This window comes from Typopeltis vanoorti, chromosome 5, assembly GCF_054136105.1.
Source record: "Typopeltis vanoorti isolate ZY-2024b chromosome 5, IOZ_Tvanoo_1.0, whole genome shotgun sequence".
Lineage (NCBI taxonomy): Eukaryota > Metazoa > Arthropoda > Arachnida > Uropygi > Thelyphonidae > Typopeltis > Typopeltis vanoorti.
Genome location: NC_143553.1, coordinates 32,385,640 through 32,404,112, shown reverse-complemented (window position 1 = coordinate 32,404,112; position 18,473 = coordinate 32,385,640). Strand labels below are relative to the sequence as shown.

At 36.4% G+C, this 18,473-nt stretch overlaps 1 protein-coding gene across 9 annotated transcripts in view; it reads left to right on the top strand.

The window, feature by feature from the left end:
• Positions 1–18,473, top strand: part of LOC150106294 (N-acetyl-D-glucosamine kinase-like) — a 285,728-nt gene that overhangs the window by 99,978 nt on the left and 167,277 nt on the right. For all 9 annotated transcript variants that reach the window (XM_090392325.1, XM_090392323.1, XM_090392318.1 and 6 more), the window contains exon 4: positions 9,991–10,132. In XM_090392325.1, coding sequence (XP_090248451.1) covers positions 9,991–10,132 — 142 coding nt within the window. The remainder of the gene's footprint in view (positions 1–9,990; positions 10,133–18,473) is intronic.

Genomic DNA, 18,473 nt, shown 5'->3' with positions numbered 1-18,473 from the left:
AGTATAACATCATCCGCATAAAGCAAAGAGCTGACATTAACATCTCCAATTTTGATATCAGGTTTAATACCACATTCCTTCATAATGTGATCCATATAGATAATGAATAACAGAGGGGATAATGTACATCCTTGTCTCACACCAGATTTAACATTAAACCATCTTCCTGTACTTCCTTCAATTCTAACTGCTGACTCACAACTCAAATAAAGACTAAGTATTGCTTGATATAATGCCCCATTGACACCATATAACTGCAGCGTATTGAATAGCTTCTCTCTTGGCACCTTGTCATATGCCTTTTCCAAATCGACAAAACTTAAATACAGATCTTTGTTATATTCCCATGCTTTCTCGACTATTTGTCGTAAAGTGCAGATCTGATCCTGACAGCCTCTATTTGGCCTGAATCCAGCTTGTTCTTCACCAAGCTTTTCTTCCACAATTCTTCTCAACCGTTTCTCAAGTATACTTGCATAGATCTTGCCAGGAACACTCAGTAGGGAAATACCTCTGTAATTCTCACATTCAGTTTTATTTCCCTTTTTATATATGGGTACTATGAGAGCTCTACTCCAATCATTGGGAATTCGTCCCTCTGTCCAGGCTTTCTGAACTATGCAGTGCAGCCACTGTAAGACTCTTATACCACCATACTTCAGCATTTCTGGTCGAATATCATCTATTCCTGCTGCCTTTCCACATTTTAAGCCTTTGATGGCTTTTTCTACTTCAAGTATGGATATGTATTCCTGACTGCATGCCTGGTCAGTGTTTTTTATCACTGTGCTGTCATCACTGCTTGTTTCATTTAGCAGTTTTTCAAAGTAATTACTCCATACTTCAAGAATATCTTTTTCTCCCGTTTTCATGTCACCTTTATCATCTCTAATTCCTTTTACAGCACTCTTTCCTCCATTCTTAAGCTTCTTCAACAACCTCCAGAATATTTTGCCACCTTCTTGATATTTATTTTCTATATTCTTGCCAAAGTCCTCCCATGACTTTTGTTTAGCTAGTTTTACACACTGTTTAGCTTTCTTACATTTGTCTCTGTATTCTGTAAGAGTAAAAGCTGACTTATTTGCCAGGAACTTTTGATATGCTTTCTTCTTTTCTTTCACTGCCTCTTTAACTTCCTGTGTCCACCAGGGAGTTCTGATTTTTTTATCTTTGCACACAACCTCACCACATGCCTCTCTGGCAGAATCAATCAATGTTTCCTTCAGAGTTTGCCACTGAATCTCCAAGGCTTGATTCCTGTTCTCAAACTCTTTCATTTTCTTTTCAATAATATTTCTGTATTTTAGTCTACAGTTTACATCTGAGAGCTGCTCAACTTTTATTCGCTTTAAAACTTTCTTACATGTTATTCTTTTCAATATGAAATTCAATTTTATCCTGCTCAAGACTAAATAGTGATCACTTCCAATTTCAAAACCTCTGTACACTCTGGTGTCCTGCACCAGGGAGAAAACATCACTATCAACAATAACATAGTCAATGAGACTTTTCTTATTCCTAGCCTCTTCTCTCCATGTGAATTTGTGCACATTTTTATGTTGGAACATGGTGTTAGTAATAACCAGTCCATGTCCTGAGCAGAAATCCAACAGATATTTGCCATTATTATTAGCTTTGCTCTTTTCTCCAAATTTTCCCAAAATATTTTTGTATGTCTCACAATCATTTCCTACTCTACTATTTAGATCCCCAACAAGGACCAACTTTTCCTTTTTCATTGTGTCAGTTGCTTTTTCTAAAGCCTCAAAAAATTCCTCCACTTCTACCTTAGTAGAACCTTCTGTGGGACCATAGGCACAAATAAGTCTCATTGTCCAGTTCCCCATTCTCATATTTGCCCACATTACTCTACTTGAGACTGACTGCCATTCAAGAAGATTAGCCTCGTATTTTGTGTTGAATACTATGGCTACTCCTTCTTTTCCTTGATTGTTATTGCCTGAATATAACATTTTGTACTTATTGCTCAGAAAGATCTCACCAGTTTTGGTCTTTTTTGTTTCAGTCACCCCTATTATGTCGATCTGGTACTTATCTAATTCCTCAGCTAGCTCCATTTCTTTGCCATTCAGGCTTCTTACATTGATAGTACCGATCTTTAACTCTGGTGATGTTGAGTTGGGGTTTGTTTTCAGATTTGTTCCAGTAGCTGACTTTTCGCTGTTCGCCCTGGTTCCCTGGCGAAAACAACGGGGGCCTTGTTTAACCGGGCGACGCCCCAGCCGGCATGAAATTTTGTCATGTTGTACCATCATTTTTTATTTTGGTTTAACCAATAAGAATACAATTTGGTCGGCTAAATCCCAAATTGCCAGCCCATCCTCGTTCGTTCAGTATCAAAGTAGATACCCAACAGGGTGCACCACGAGAAGGTGAGGATTGGACATTAGGTCAGAAGCCCTGGTCGGTTCTCCGCATTCCTTTAAAGGATATGTGGAGGTCTCCTCTCAGTTATACAGCTTTGACCCTTAAGCACCCTTAATTGTTTATGTTAGTACGTTTATTAGTTTTGGTTTCATAACACGCATTGTCGCCACTTGTGATGTGCCCATTATTGATGTTATTTTGTCAAAATGAAATGTAAAGCATTTAAAAAATTTATGTACTTACTGGATTTGGATAGTTGTGTTGTGTCCCATTCTTGTTTATTTATATATTTCCCTTATACTTTCCTTTCCTTTATATATCTTATCTATTTTCTTCACGTATCGTCACCTCTGTACTGGAAATCTAAGCACTTGCTCCTCTTAGTATCCTAAAACATTTATTTTTTAAAGCTGCGCCATTTAGGATATTTAGTTTATAAAGAAATTTAAAACAAGAAGCAAATTCCTAAATAAATCTAGAAGTGAAATAATCATGCAGTCATAACCTTGATCTCGTAACTTAATTCACCCCCCCCCCACTGCGCCTAGGTTCGTACATTATAACAAGTGGTGCATCGGGGGGGGGGGGGATTAAGTTACGAGATCAAGGTTACGACTGCATGATTATTTCACTAATAGACTTATTTAGGAATTTGCTTCTTGTTTTAAATTTCTTTATAAACTAAATATCCTAAATGGCGCAGCTTTAAAAAATAAATGTTTTAAATTAATAGCATGTATAGATGCTATCGCTCATTCAGTAATACTGATAAACTAGTTCCCTCTTTCTCTATACTATTAAATGAGCTAAAGTCCTAGTTCAACTCATTCAAGTCCTTCAATTGTTTAGTAATATGAATTACAATTACAGCCATATTAAATTAACAGAATTAACATAAAACTTTTCACAATACCATTTGATGAAACTCTTCTACTAGGCGTTACTTTTCTGTGATTCCTGAAAAAAATCTCCTACTGTAGTGGGACATATTTGGGGTACTTTGGAACATGAGGGCCATCTCGGTTGCAGCTTATCAGGCTTCTTCTAAGGAAACACGATCTATCTGTTGTTCTGCAGTCATCAGATTCGCCATGAGGATATCCACAATTTCCACTGATAGTCTCCTTCCTTTAGACTAGGGTTGGCTTAGTATCTGGTAAATACCTTTCTTCCTGACCATGTGGTGTCCTTTGTTCTCGATGGTAGGAAAACGGGACCTAAATCCCACTTACTAATATTCCACGTCATGGCAGACGGAGGGGACTCCTGACCATCACTCAGGAAACTGCATAAGGTAACCTCCAAACAAAAACTGGCAAAAGACCTTGTGTGTGTGTGGGGGGGGGGTTTCCTAATCCCTTTTATATTATGACCCTACTGGCACCTGCAATTAATTTTCTTCTCCCCCCCACATTAAGATCCGTTTCTCGTAACCTGTTAGGGTGGCGTCTCCCTGCTGAACTCTCCATCTTTGGTGAGCCGTGTGCACGCGACTGACTCGTGGCAGTGTCTAAATCGGGAACCATGACATTGGACTTCAGTTCTAGATAACCCTATGAGTCAGCTTTATCAAACTCTATCAGCTCACCCATTTTTTCTAAGAATTAGCATAACTTACAATCTCTTGTTTCAAGTGTATAACAAGCAAGCAATCTTTTTACATGCAAAATTCGTATAACTAAATACTGTAAATTAATTATCTCATTTTTCTAATATTATACAATCAATGTTCTTATACAAGTATAACAATTATTCTTTTCAATATATTTATTTCATTTTATACTTAGATGCAAGCACGATTTTCTTATTAAGGTTTCTACTTGTTAAATTGTGATCAAGTAAATTCTCTTATGAAGTTTACAAAGATCACAAATTTAACAGTTGTGTTGCTTTCAGAAATTTTATTGTGGTTTAAAATATTAAGTGTTGTGTTTCATGAAGACATTCTCTTGTCCCTAACGGAGACAACGTGTCAGCCATTATACATAACTTCTTGCTTGCTGAGGTGATTGACAGCTGACGGAGAGAGCATTCAGTATCGAAGTAATGGGAAGTAACAAGAGAGTGTTCAGGAAGAAAAGAGAACGCAGGCCGGCAGATATTTGGGTTCTGAAAAAAAAAATTAAGTTTTTATGACAGTGGTAGGAAAATTAATAGTATATTCTGAAAAAGGAATCGTAGAACTGTGAGTTTTTAAAGTGGGAGACTGTCAATAAGTATTGGTGAATAAAAGAAGATATTGCTATTGACATTCTAAAGGAATGTTCGAGGAAACGCTGATTGAAAATTTCATCTGTTTTAAGGACGCCGGATCTATTTGTTATTTCTATTGGAATAGGAGATGAAATTTAGCAGCTTAGATAAAGCAGTAGAAGAGACTTTTTTGCTGGTACAAAAATTAACAAAAATTTAACTGCGTGAGGTAAGAGTACCAATACTTCAGTAACATCAGAATATCTTACTTCAGAGTCAGGAGGAATAATGTGTACTACATGAGGGTGATGAGAAAGGATCCTATGAAGAGAAGAAGAGAATCTCATATCTTCGGAAAAGAGCCTTAACAGAGAAACTGGCTATGAACATTTTGTTATTGTGTAAACAAAGTGTTTAGTCTGGTGGATATGATGAAGTATATGTTAAACAAATCAGTAATAAAATGAGTTAGAAAATGGATGATCTCTTAAGTATAAGATTATTTTAAAAGGCCTTGGATCCAATTAATTTTGTAGTTAGTTATGTTATTTTGTTTGAAGTGTATATATATTGTTTTTGTTTTATTAAATGTCTAATTTTTGTATTTTGGTCTTGAGTCAGTGATTTTTTTTGGATTCTGAAAGAAACAGTAAAAAAAAGTAATTGCACCAATTGGAGTGAATCCTTGTGCATATATAAATACACTCAGAAATAGAAATAATTGTTATAGAGAAAATCTCATAAAACTTAGGATGGATTGAATAAAAATTAATAATATTATCCTATCTAAACATCAGGAGTAGATCAAGAACTTCAACCAGCATCTAAAATGTTCTTGAAATTGATTTATCTGTCATAAAAATTGCCTTAACGAATCTTTTTATTTTTTTTTTTCACACAGAGCTAAGACTTACTATAGAAGTAACACTGAATTATTTCTATAACAAGCTTACAACAGAGAATTGCATTGTTATTCATTTGTTCAACTTTTTTTTTTTTAATTCCACTAGGAAATAGGCTTCTTATCTTATGGTGGCTTGTTTGATTTGGATTTATTGCTAAAGCAGATAAGGCTGAGGATAGTGTATTGTCTGTAAATTACATGTGTTCTTCTGGCTGTTTTGGATGTTTTGTGGGATGAAAAACTACAGTTAGAGAAGGAAAATCTTTCCAGCTTGTATAAGACTGGCTAGCTCACCTTTAGTTGAAAAGCTATAATAAAAGTTCTTTGCCTCCTAAATGGGATTCAAACCAGGTATTTCCAACCAAAGGACATTGCCAATACCAAATGAGATCTAGACACTCCTGTTGGTTAGTGAATAGGATGTTTACATTTTGCCAGTCACTATAAGTTTGTCTTCTGAAGATGGCTTTAACACTGATGCTGAAACATTGAGGGTTATTATTTATTATTTTTAATAAATTTTATTCTCTGCTGTCTAGGTACTATAATCTATATAGTATTGTTAGATCTGATTCAAACTGTGGCAAAGACTTTATATGGTGTATACATGGTATTTTATATATATATATATATATATTAGGATAACCAAGTTATTTTATAAACTTGGTTATTTTAACTCTGATCCCAAGTATGCAAACAATTAAGTTTACACCTGAAACAAAATTCAAGTCTAAAGATGGTACAACACCAGGGCAACTCATTGTAAAGGTGGGTAAAGCTCTGATCACTATTCTTAGTATTTTCCCATAATGTAAAGCACATCTCACTAGAAGATGTATACTGCAATGCATTATGGGTGGGGTCACTACCCAGACTGGTTTCAACCTTTCTTGAGGTCTCCTCAGTGAGTAGCTAGACCCTAAATACCAAGGTTATACGAAGGTTATAGTAATACGGAGCGTTATCAACTTTACCTATAGAATTTGCAACAAGGTGTTTTTATTTTTAATAAAAATCTCTGGAGGAGATATAGAGATGTAATAAAGTTTTTAACTTGGAGATATTGCATTGCAGTATACATCTTCTAGTGAGATGTGCTTTACATTATGGGAAAATACTAAGAATAGTGATCAGAGCTTTGCCCACCTTTACAATGAGTTGTCCTAGTGTTGTACCATCTTTAGACTTGAATTTTGTTTCAGGTGCAAACTTAATTGTTTGCATTCTTGGGATTTGGAGTTAAAATAACCAAGTTTATAAAATAACTTGGTTATCCTAATATACAATATCCCCAAGTTAAAAACTTTATTACATCTATATCTCCTCCAGAGATTTTTATTAAAAATAAAAACACCTTGTTGCAAATTCTATAGGTAAAGTTGATAAGGCTCCATATTACTATAACCTTGGTATTTAGGGTCTAGCTACTCACTGAGGAGACCTCAAGAAAGGTTGAAACTGGTCTGGGTAGTGACCCCACCCATAATGCATTGCAGTATACATCTTCTAGTGAGATGTGCTTTACATTATGGGAAAATACTAAGAATAGTGATCAGAGCTTTGCCCACCTTTACAGTGAGGTGCCCTGGTGTTGTACCATCTTTAGACTTGAATTTTGTTTCAGGCACAAACTTAATTGTTTGCATACTTGGGATTAGGAGTTAAAATAACCAAGTTTGAAAATAACTTGGTTATCCTAATATACAATATCCCCAAGTTAAAAACTTTATTATATATATATATATATATATATATATATATATATATACAGTCAGCCCTCGACTTACGTCCGGGTTCCGTTCCATCTGGGAGGATGTAAGTCAATACATTAAATCAGGAGAGTTATAGGGGTTAGGGATTTAACCGTAATAAGTATACTCTGTCATTTTAATTTTTAAACCTTATTATAAAACTACTGTGTGTTACTACCACTATAAAACAGGTGAATAATTACCCAAATCTTCCTCCACAATCACATCTTCATTACCTTCCCTGTGTGAACGATCAAGCTGTGGCTCTTCTGGTGTAACCTTTGTTTTTTTGATGAAAATGTCCAATGCGCTTTGCTTATTCCTCGTCTTCTTTTCATCATAAATTTGTTCATAGCAAGCAAACGCATCATGTACTTTCGTTTTTATTATTAAATAGCGTTCAACATTGGCGTCCATGTCTTCAGCCATTTTGAGAACATCGCTAACTGCAAAGAACATTTCTACAAGACCCTTCACTGTAAATTGTTTAACTACCTCTTCCTTTTCTCATTTTTCCTCTTCTACAACAGTTGTTCCTCCAGTTTGACCAATTCTTTGTTGGTCAACTCTTCAGGGGAACTTTTTATGAGAAAGTTCCCCTGAAAATTGAGAGGTCACTTTGTCCTAAGCAACAGCAATATTTTTAATAGCATGATAAATATTGAATGTTTACCAGAATTGCATGAGAGTCTAGTCATTTCCTTCAGTAGCAGAAATGGCTTGTCAAAAAGTTCTCCGTAGTTAATAAGCCTTAAACACTGCATTAACTCCCTGATCCATCGGTTGGATCAATGAAGTAGTGTTTGGAAGGAGAAACGTGACCTTGAACTTCGTGAAGATCACTGTTATAAGACATATGACCTGGAGAATTATCTAGAATTAATAAAATTTTAAATTCTACATTTTCTTTTACACAATAGCTTTTTATTTCACTCGCATAACAGTCGATTAAGGCATCCTCAAACAACTTTTGAGTCATCCACGACTTCTTATTGCTCCGATAATGAACTGGGAGTTTGCTTCCTAATGTTTTTGAAGATTTCTGGATTCTCACTATGCCATATCACAAATGGTTTCAGTTTATATCCAGCCACATTACCCATAACAGAATTGTAATATGGGCATTAAGAGCTTAGAAACTACGTATAGATTTTAGCATTTCGTGGATGAATGTCTGCTCGGGCATTTTTTTTCCGAAACAAGGACGTCTCATCCATATTAAATATTTTCTATAGCAAATAATTTTCCTCCATAATAATTTTATCCAATTTTCCCACAAACTCTTTGGTAGTCTTCTCAGCACTTGCAGATTCCCATACATTTTCACATTATGCAGCACAAAATGCTGCTTTAATCTCATGAACCAACTGGAAGAAGCATTGAATTCATAATCATAATCGGGTTCTGCTTTCTCCTTCAACATATTGAAGAGACTTAGTGCCTTAGTGGCTATGGTCACAATGCTAAGGGGTATGTGCTTTTGGTTCAGGTCCTCTATCCATGATGCAAGTAGCTTTTCCTTATCACCGATAGGACCTTGTCATTGCTTGGTCACTATCGTTGATTTAATGGAAGCTGGAAGCGTATCGTTTCACAGCTTCTACGATTTTATCCCTATTTTTCAAAATGGTCATCACTGTAGAATGAGACCATCTGAAGTCGTGCGATCACATTGATGGGCTTACCAGCTTCGTGTTGCTTTATAACTTGCAACTTCATTTCAAGATCAATTGCTTGCCTCTTTTTCTGTGATTTTTCACTAGGTTTTTTGATTGTGTGTGTGTGTGTGTGTGTAAGGGTCATGTTGCACAAAACATCATGAAATATTTCACAATAAATACACAAATAACCCATTTCTCAAACACAAAATCAACAGAGGAACTGTTGAAGACACGTGCCGACTGCCGAGGGAGGTTGCCGCTGACAGGTTGGTCGATTGGTAGAGCCTCTGCTACTAATGGCTCAGTTAAGTAAGTTTGAGCGCGATTAGTAGTTGGAAGGGGATCAATCGTTCGATGCTGTTGGCACACTCTCCCTCGATGAGTCTTTGGACTCCCTGGAGGTGTCAAATAATAATAATAATAAAAGTGCTGTTGCCACTATGCATGCTTTACGTTACACTTGCTTGTGTCTTGTTCGAAAGTATACCTGAAAATGTTACTTATTCATGGACGTATCTTCGAAAGGACGTAAGTTGAGGGATGACTGTACATAAATATAGATATTGGAAATGGTCCAAAGGCAACTGACTAAGGTAGTTTCTGATCTCTGGAATGTCGAGTATGAGGAAAGATTGAGAAGATGTGATTTGCAGAGTCTGATGGACAAGAGGACAAGGGGAGATATGATAGAGACCTACAAGGGTAAGTGGTTGTTATAGGATCAATGCTGGAGAAGTTCTACAGAAAATAGTGGGAGACTGGGGAAGAACCAGAGGTCATCCCTGGAAACTGTATAAAGAGGGTGTGAGTAGGGGAGTGAGAGGCAGATTTTTTCGTGCAGAGTTGCAAATGATTGGAATGCCTTGCCTGAGAATGTGGTGTCTGCAAGGAATTTGAGTGTGTTTAAGACATGGTATCATGAGATATGTGTGTGATAAAAGGACCTCCCAGATGAGTCTTTGACTCAATGAGGTCTTGGGGTAATAATAATAATAATAATAATAAACAGGAAGAGGAGTTAAGCTCTGTGCATATTTTTAATTCTTTTAGTCTGATTTCACTAGACAGCTGATTTTTATTTTATGTTTAGGGCCTCTGTATGAGTGGATGTGAACAAGTAGAAAGTAACATATGTCTTCAGAGAGCAATTCAGCAGAAATTTCCAGAACTAACAGAATCATGTTCTGTAGCTAGTGATACTATAGGTTCTCTCTTAACAGCCAGTCCTGAAGGTAAGTAAATTCATAATAAGCATATTTGGTAGTTTACTGTACTTGATTTATTATTTGCTCTACAAAAAAATAAAATAAATAAATAAATAAAATAATATTAATAAATAAATAAAATACATAAAAGTCAAAGCTGTATAACTAGCTGGGAGGAGACCTCCGTGTAATGTTTCAAAGAATGTGGAGAACTGGCTGAAACTACTGACCTAATCCAATCCTCACTTTCCTGTGGTGCATCCTGTTAGTATCTACCTGCATACTGAACGAATGCGGATTGGCTGGAAATTTGGGATTTAGCTGACCAAATTATATTCTTATTATCATGGGCACAAGTAGAGTGATGTGGGCAAATATCAGAATGGAGAATTTGACAGACTTATTTGTGCCCATGGTCACAGAAGGTTCCACTAAGGAAGAAATGGAGGAATTTTTTGAGGCATTAGAGAAGGCTGCTGGCACATTGAAAAAGGAAAAGTTGGTCCTTATTGGAGATCTAAACAGCAGAGTAGGAAATGATTATCAGACATAGAAATGTTTTGGGAAAATTTGGAGAAAAGATCCAAGCTGATAATAATGGTAAATGCCTGCTTGATTTCTCGTCATGACATGGACTAGTTATTACTAACATCATGTTCCAACATAAAAATGTGCACAAATTCACATGGAGAGAAGATGAAGGAAATAAGAAAAGCATCATTGACTGTGTTATAGTTAATAGCGATGTTTTCTTACCAGTTGAGGACACTAGAGGATTTAAAATAGGAAGTGATGATCACTATTTAGTATTGAGCAGAATAAAAATGAATTTCATATTGAAAAGAGTGTGTAAGAAAGGTTTAAAACAAATCAAAGTTGAGCAGTTTTCAGTGAAGATTCAAATACACAAACATTATTCAAGAAAAAATGAAAGAGTTCGAAAACAAGAACCAAACCTTGGAGATTCAGTGCAAACCCTGAAGAAAACATTGATTGAGCCAGCCTGGTTGGTAGAGTGTATAGTGTATCTGCTTTCCACCAACAGGCTATGGGTTCAAATTCCACCAAGGGCATGGATATTTGTGGTTAGGTGGCAGATGAATTTCATTGTGTAATGTGAGATCACTGCCCTGCTATTGGAGACGTAAAGTGGCTTGAAAAGGTTCCGTAGTTGGTCTCTAGAGCATGGTTTCTGGACTCTGTATAAAATAAATTAAAAATACAAAATGTATAAAATTGAATTGATAAAAACATGAAAAAAAAAACAATTTCTATCCCACCCATGGGACAAAATATAGTATAGAATTGCTAATAACCTTTTGTGGGTAGGAGCAATATATAAAGTCATTCTCTGAGAGAATATAAAGAATGTAAGAAAGCAAAGCATTGTTTAAAACTAGTAAATGGAAATCATGGGAAGGCTTTGGTAAGAACAGAAAATAAATATCAGAAGGTGACAAAAATTTCTGGAGGCTATTGAAAATCTTAGAAATGGAGGTAAGACTGATTTTCCTTGAATTATGATGACTTGAATTTTGAAGACTCGAAAGGGGGGGTTGCCCTCCTGGCGCCCACCCCCGAGTTATGGACTGGTAAGCCGTAACTTTTAAAGGAAATCAGTGACGATAAAGGCCACCAGAAAAACTGAAGATAAATATATTATTTTTACGGTTATTACACCTGCTTTCGTTTAGGAGTGCCCTTATTTTAATATCATTGGCTTTTTACTCAAGAATTCTGAAAGCATTATTGATGTATTATAGAGACAGATATATGCAGAAATAATAGAGGAAGAAAATTCGGACATACCTTTTTTGGATGTTGTTGTTGTTGGCTGTCTTCTTTCTGCGATATGTGTACTTCTGCTGTTAGCCTGTTAAAAGGAAGGGATTTTGGAAAAAGTGGGAGAGGATGAGGCAATGTGGGAGAATTAATTTGGAAAAAAAAAACGTTTTTTTATAATATCAATATATCTACCCTATATATATATATATATATATATATAAAATAAGCTTTTTATGTCACGTTTTTTGAAACATTTTAAAACTCGGGCCACCGTGTCAAGTCTTCAAAATTCGAGTCATCAGAATTAAAGGAAACTGGCCTACCAGTCCAGAACTCGGGGGGGGGGGGGTAGCCACCTGGGGGATGGAACCCCCTTTCGAGTCTTCAAAATTTGAGTCATCAGAATTCAAGGAGAACTGGCCTGCCAGTCTGGAACATGGCGGGGCACCATAGACATCATGGGGCATAGCCCCCCCCCCCTAGTATATATATATTATTATTATTAGGGGTGGGCGGAGCACTTTTTTTTGTGGGGGAGATGAAAAAGGGGAAGGGTTTATCGGTAAAGGGGTCAGAGGAGGGGGTTAACAGGTGCAAGCCATTTCGACCGCCCATTGTCTTTGGAACTCATGGGAGAAGTGTATGCTGTGTCATGTCGGCTTGGTGTTTCTGCCTTTGGAGTCCTTGTGTTATTGCCTATTGGTCAGAGTCATGAACTAATTTTTATGTTATGGAGCTTCCAACACTCGAAGATTATGTAGGGTTGGTGGATGTTGATTGAGTTTTGGTCGCATTTTATGGCTATCATTTCTGATAGTCTAAGCATTGTCTCGTCTGTCTATTATTATGGCCTTGTTGATTTGTGGGGATATGTTTCTATTCAAGATTAACACATTCTAAATGTATGGAGTAATTACTTTGAAAGATTGCTAAATGAAACAAACAGTGTCAGCACAGTGATGGGAAAACATCCAACAGGAATACAATCAGCAGTACATATCCATATATGAATATTTGAAGTAGAAAAAGCCATCAAAAACCTGAAATGTGAAAAGGCAGCTGGAGTAGATGACATTCAACCAGAAATGCTCAAATATTATTATTATTATTATCTGAGACCTCCAGGGAGTCAAGGACTCATTGAGGGAGGCTGTAAATCACCCAAACCAACTATCATACCATCCCTTAAATTTATTCACACTAGATGCACTCGCTACCCCCTAAGGGCAAGTTATTCCACTCGCTCACTCACTGCTCTCTGGGAGAAAAACCTAGCTCTTACCCCTTTCTTGACTGCAAATAAATTTAACTTCCATGAATGTCCCCCATGTTTTCTCATCACCTTCCATATAACGAAAAATTTCATCAGTTGATATTCTACGATAAGCTAGTTATTTACTCAGGTGGTGACTCAAAACATCATGGGGTAGCTGTGATACTGAAGACAGCTCAGGCTGTTTGACTGTGTTGAGCATGTGAAACTGTGGAAAATAATGAAAAGAATGGGTTTTCCTCAACACACTATCAGGGTGATAGCTAACTTGTATAGGGAGCAAGAAGTCCCAGTAAATACAGGTGTTGGATTGACTGACTGGCTTCAAGTTAGAAAAGGAGTTAGGCAAGGATGTTTACTTTCTCCTCACTTGTTTAGTATATATGCGGAGGAGGACATCATGTGTGAAGCATTGGATGAGCTCAGGACAGGAATTAGGATAGGAGATAGATTGATCAGTAATCTGAGGTATGCTGATGATATAGTACTCCTTTGTAATGACATGGAAGAACTAGGACTAAATCTTGACAATGTTAACAAGATCAGTAATAACATAGGACTTCAACTCAATTCTAGCAAGACAAAGATTATGGTTCTCAAAGGAAATATAAACAGAGAAGCTCTTGAGAAATAAGTGTACTTTAATGGAGAAAGAATTGAGGAAGTCAGTAAGTTTGAGTACCTAGGATCCATTATTAATGTGAAGAATTGCTGTTCAGAAGATTAGGAATGGCTAAAACAACAGTCAGAGACCTGTCTAAAATCTGAAAGGATGGATCTATCTCCATGGGAACAAAGTTGAAGATTTTCAATGCAGTTGTTTTTCCAACAGTGACTTATGGATGTGAGACTTGGAATCTAAAGAAGTCAGATAAGAAACAGATATTTGCTTTTGAGATGTGGTATTACAGAAGACTGTTGAGGATCATATACTGAAAGGCATACAAATGAATGGGTGTTAGAAAAGATCAGTAGAACTTTAAGACTCTTTAAGGATATTGACAGAAGAAAGTTAAAATATTTTGGGCACATTGAAAGGATGGAAGGGGGGGACTTCTCAGAACAGTAAAGTTCCTGGAAATAGAGGAAGGGATAGACCATCAATGAGATGGATGGATGGATGGATGGTGTGTGTGGAGTGACTGATCTTTAGAGAGTTGAGGCGACAAGAAAAGCAAACAACAGGACTAGATGGCAAGGTCTGGTGTGGCACATCACCGAGCATCAGAATGACCACACAGCATCTGTAGATGCCCAGTGAACATAGAGAGATATTCTATAACACCCATTCAAAAGTTTATCTTTTGAATCTTTGTATCTTTCTATATGTTTATCTTTGTAACTCTTCTTTGCACCCTTAACACAGTTTCTTATCCCCTTGGAACCCAAGAGACCAAATCTGTGCACAATAATCCAGGTGTGGTCTTATAAAAGCCTTATAAAGAGGCAAAAACTTCCTTATCTTTACATGTCAAGGTTCACTTCAACATTGCAATCATCCTCTGAGTTATATTTGCAACTTTTGCTATGTGACCTGTGAACTCATCATCATCATCAAATTCCTGCCATGTACCCTCAAGGGGTGTACAGGATATGATAGTACTACATGAAAAAAAATTACATCATTACTAACTTCCTATCTACAATTTTCCTCCAAATCAGTCTGTTACTTGTCAAGACTCCAACATTATCACATCTTATATTTCTATCGTCTAAGGCACTTTGTACCATATCAATCTACCTATATCTTGGTCTTCCTCTGGGTCGTTTTGCTGCCAATCTGGCGGAGAACACTTGTTTTGCTAATCTTTCTTCGCCCATTCTGTTTAAATGACCATACTATCTGAGATTAGCTCTGCTAATGCATTCCTGGATGCTGACAATGTCAATTTCTTTCCTAATATCCTCATTGTTAATATGAAATTGCCATTGATGCCATCTATTCACTCCTATAATCTTTCTCAGGACTCTCATATCTGCGGTCTCTAGTCTTTGGTCAAGTGTTTTACATCTGACCCAGCTCTCAGATCCATAAGTTAAAACCGGTTTGAACACTGTCTTGTATACAGCTAATTAGTGTTCCAACTAATTTCTCTCTTATTCCATATGAATTTATTCAATTGACTTCCCACCATACCAGCTTTGTTGATTCTGTTGTCTATTTCTATATTTAATTTACCATCTTCAGTAAAAATCGTGCCTAAGTAGCTGAAATGTTTTACTTGTTCCACAGATTCTCCATTCACAACACAGTTGATATTTTCAATGATTCTGCCTATTTCATTGTCTTTGTCTTTTTATTGCTGACCTTCATACCATATCTATTACAACAGCTATTCAGTTTAGTCAGAGAATCTTGCAGACTTGTAGCGGATTTATTTAGAAGTATAACATCATCCGCATAAAGCAAAGAGCTGACATTAACATCTCCAATGTTAATGTCAAATGTCTTAGAAAAATTCAACATTACCATAGTGTATCCATTCCCTTTATCCAACTTGGCCATAACATTGCCATAAAATATGAGCAGATTGCTAAAACATGACCTTGCTTTAGTAAACCTATACTGTTCTTGCAGAGTATAGGATGTTTGTCGACCCATTTCTGTATAAAAGTTCATACCAATTTCTCTAAAATCTTCACTATCATACCAGAGATACTGATAGGTCAGTAATTAGACACATCAATTTTTTGCACCACCCTTGCACAATGGAACTATCATACATTCCTTCCATTCCTGAGCTGACTCAATTTATACAAACATGTAAAAGGCATAGCCAAATCGGCTGAACATTCCTTTAGCAAACACGCTGATATTCCACCTGTCCCTATATACAAATTCTTATCCAGGTTATGCAACAGCTCTTCAACCTCATTTTCATGAACCACTAACTCTTCATCCAATGTAGCAGTAGCACTGTGTACCATGTTACATACACCTGGTTGATATATCTTAGCAAAATGAGTGCTCATTAACTGAACAGTCTTATTAACTTTTGACACTCGAGTACTATCTGCATTCAATAAAGTTATTCTTCCATATTCATTCTTTCTTTTACTTGCATCATAATGATAAAATTCTTTTGGATTGTCTTTAGCTTGCATGGTCAATTTCTTTTCATTCTCCATTTAGCTTTCCTCACAATACTCATTACTTTTCTGGCCTGAGAATATGAGAATAATTCCTTACACTCTTATTCTCATGATATTCTTTCCACATCATCTTCTTCTTGTGGATTTCTTGCTTAATAAGGGCATTGATTTCACTCCCAACCTATTTATTCTTCAAACACTAGGGATAAATTCAGATACCGCCTCATTTAAGCACTTTTTCAAAGATTCCCATGCATTGTTGACATTTTTCCCATTCAGTAACTGATACTATGGTACCAAAGATAGTATTCTCCTAAGTTGATCATAATTTCCAGTTTTGTAGTTCAGCATGTAACTTGATTTACATGCTGAACTACAAAACTGGAAATTACCAATTGGAGACAGTATGATCGCTGTCTCCAATTGGTGGTAAAATAGCCATATTCTTGACAGAGACCTCTTCTGATGCTATGAGCAAATCCAACACTCTTTGACCTTGAGTTCCTTTTTTCACATGCTGCTTGAGAAAGTTATCTCACAACATTTCGATAAATTCCTCTTCTTTCTTATAATGAGATTTCTCATCTACCCAATCAATGTTTGGAAAATTAAAGTCACCCATAATGATCATTCATTTGGTACCCATAAGGCTAAATTGGCAAAGCATTTCTTCGTCCCACTGCAACTGAGCTGCCAGGTCTGTAGCAACAATCCACCATATATTTCATTCTGTTAACCAGGATGGAATGGAAAAATACATACATAATAACCGAAGGGATGGAAAATACATACATAATAACCATGTTCGAAGACATTCATCTCTTTATCACCTTGTATACTATAGCTGAACTTTCACACACATTTTTCCCATTCCTCCCTTGATGATCTAGTTTCCCTGACTCACTGACTCATACCAAGAAGTAATTTCTCCAGGCTTCTGATGGCAAATGAATTCAAGTGCAGGCTGTCCTTCTTACACATCTTTTCTGACATCAAACACACATACTCCACACATCCAAAAACTCACATGCATATCTTCTACACAGCCTGCATGTGAAATCATTTGCTATCTTCGCCCTCCTTCTTAACTCAGTACTGTCATATCTGGGTAGTAATGTTACACCCTGATACCTTAAGAATGTAGAATTCCCAGTTATCATGGTGTAACATGAAGAGAAAATAAAATAAAACCCCTGTATAAAAGCTAATAGATGAATTATATAAAAGAAAGAAAAATATTCTTGCATCCAAGTAAAATATATGTCAAAAAAAGTGTTTGTTGAACTAAATAATAAAAGAAGGAATGTATTACAGTTGTGATATAAAAAAAAAATTTGCTAAGTAAGACAGAAAGGATTAGTCATAAGAAATTGTATGTGAGAGGCTAGAGATTAAAATATTAAGTAAATCCATAGAAAAATTTTGGAAGGGGGATTAATTTAGAGGCTAGCAAAAGAAAAACAATAGACTGTCGCTCAGGGTCAATTCCAGGATTTGAGACATCGTCACGGGCTCGCCGACCAAAGGATGTTTGGCAGAAAAATGCCACCCTAATTGGTTGGTGAAGTCGAATCAAGTAAGGGGCAGAGAAAAGAAATTAAAGAAGGTGCCGTTAGTAGTCAAGGTATAAAAGGGTTAGAAACCCCCCAAGGAGGCTTTTTCCTGGATAGTTTCTTCACGGACTCCTTCGTATAGGTTTCACGTGATTTTCCTGAGTGGCGGGATTGGAATTAATCTCCGTCGTCACAACAAGGAAACAAAAGTGAGCGTGATTTCGATTCTGTATTTCCTATGGTAAGAAACGAGGAATGCCATTTAGCTAAAGGAAAGAAAGTATTATGTATTATCTCTGTGTTTCATCATCCAGTGACAACTGCGAAAAAAAAAGGAAATCTGTAAAGAAGTCGGTGTCCACGTGAAGAGTTTCACAGCCATTGTATAGATGATTCAAAGTGTGTCCTTAATTGAAGAACGAAAAGTTAAGATCGCGTAAGCACAATTTAATGCCAAAAGAACTTTGGAGTAACAGATTATAGGAGAGATCATACCAGGATAGTTCAATCGGAAAAAGGTAGAGGCCAATATAGAAAACTCAAGAGAAAAAGGTACTGTAAAATCTCGTGTTAACTGAAAATCGTCTGTAATTGTAATCATTATTCTATTACTGAACTGTTGAAGAGACTAAGGAAATTTATACTAGGACTTTAGTACATGACT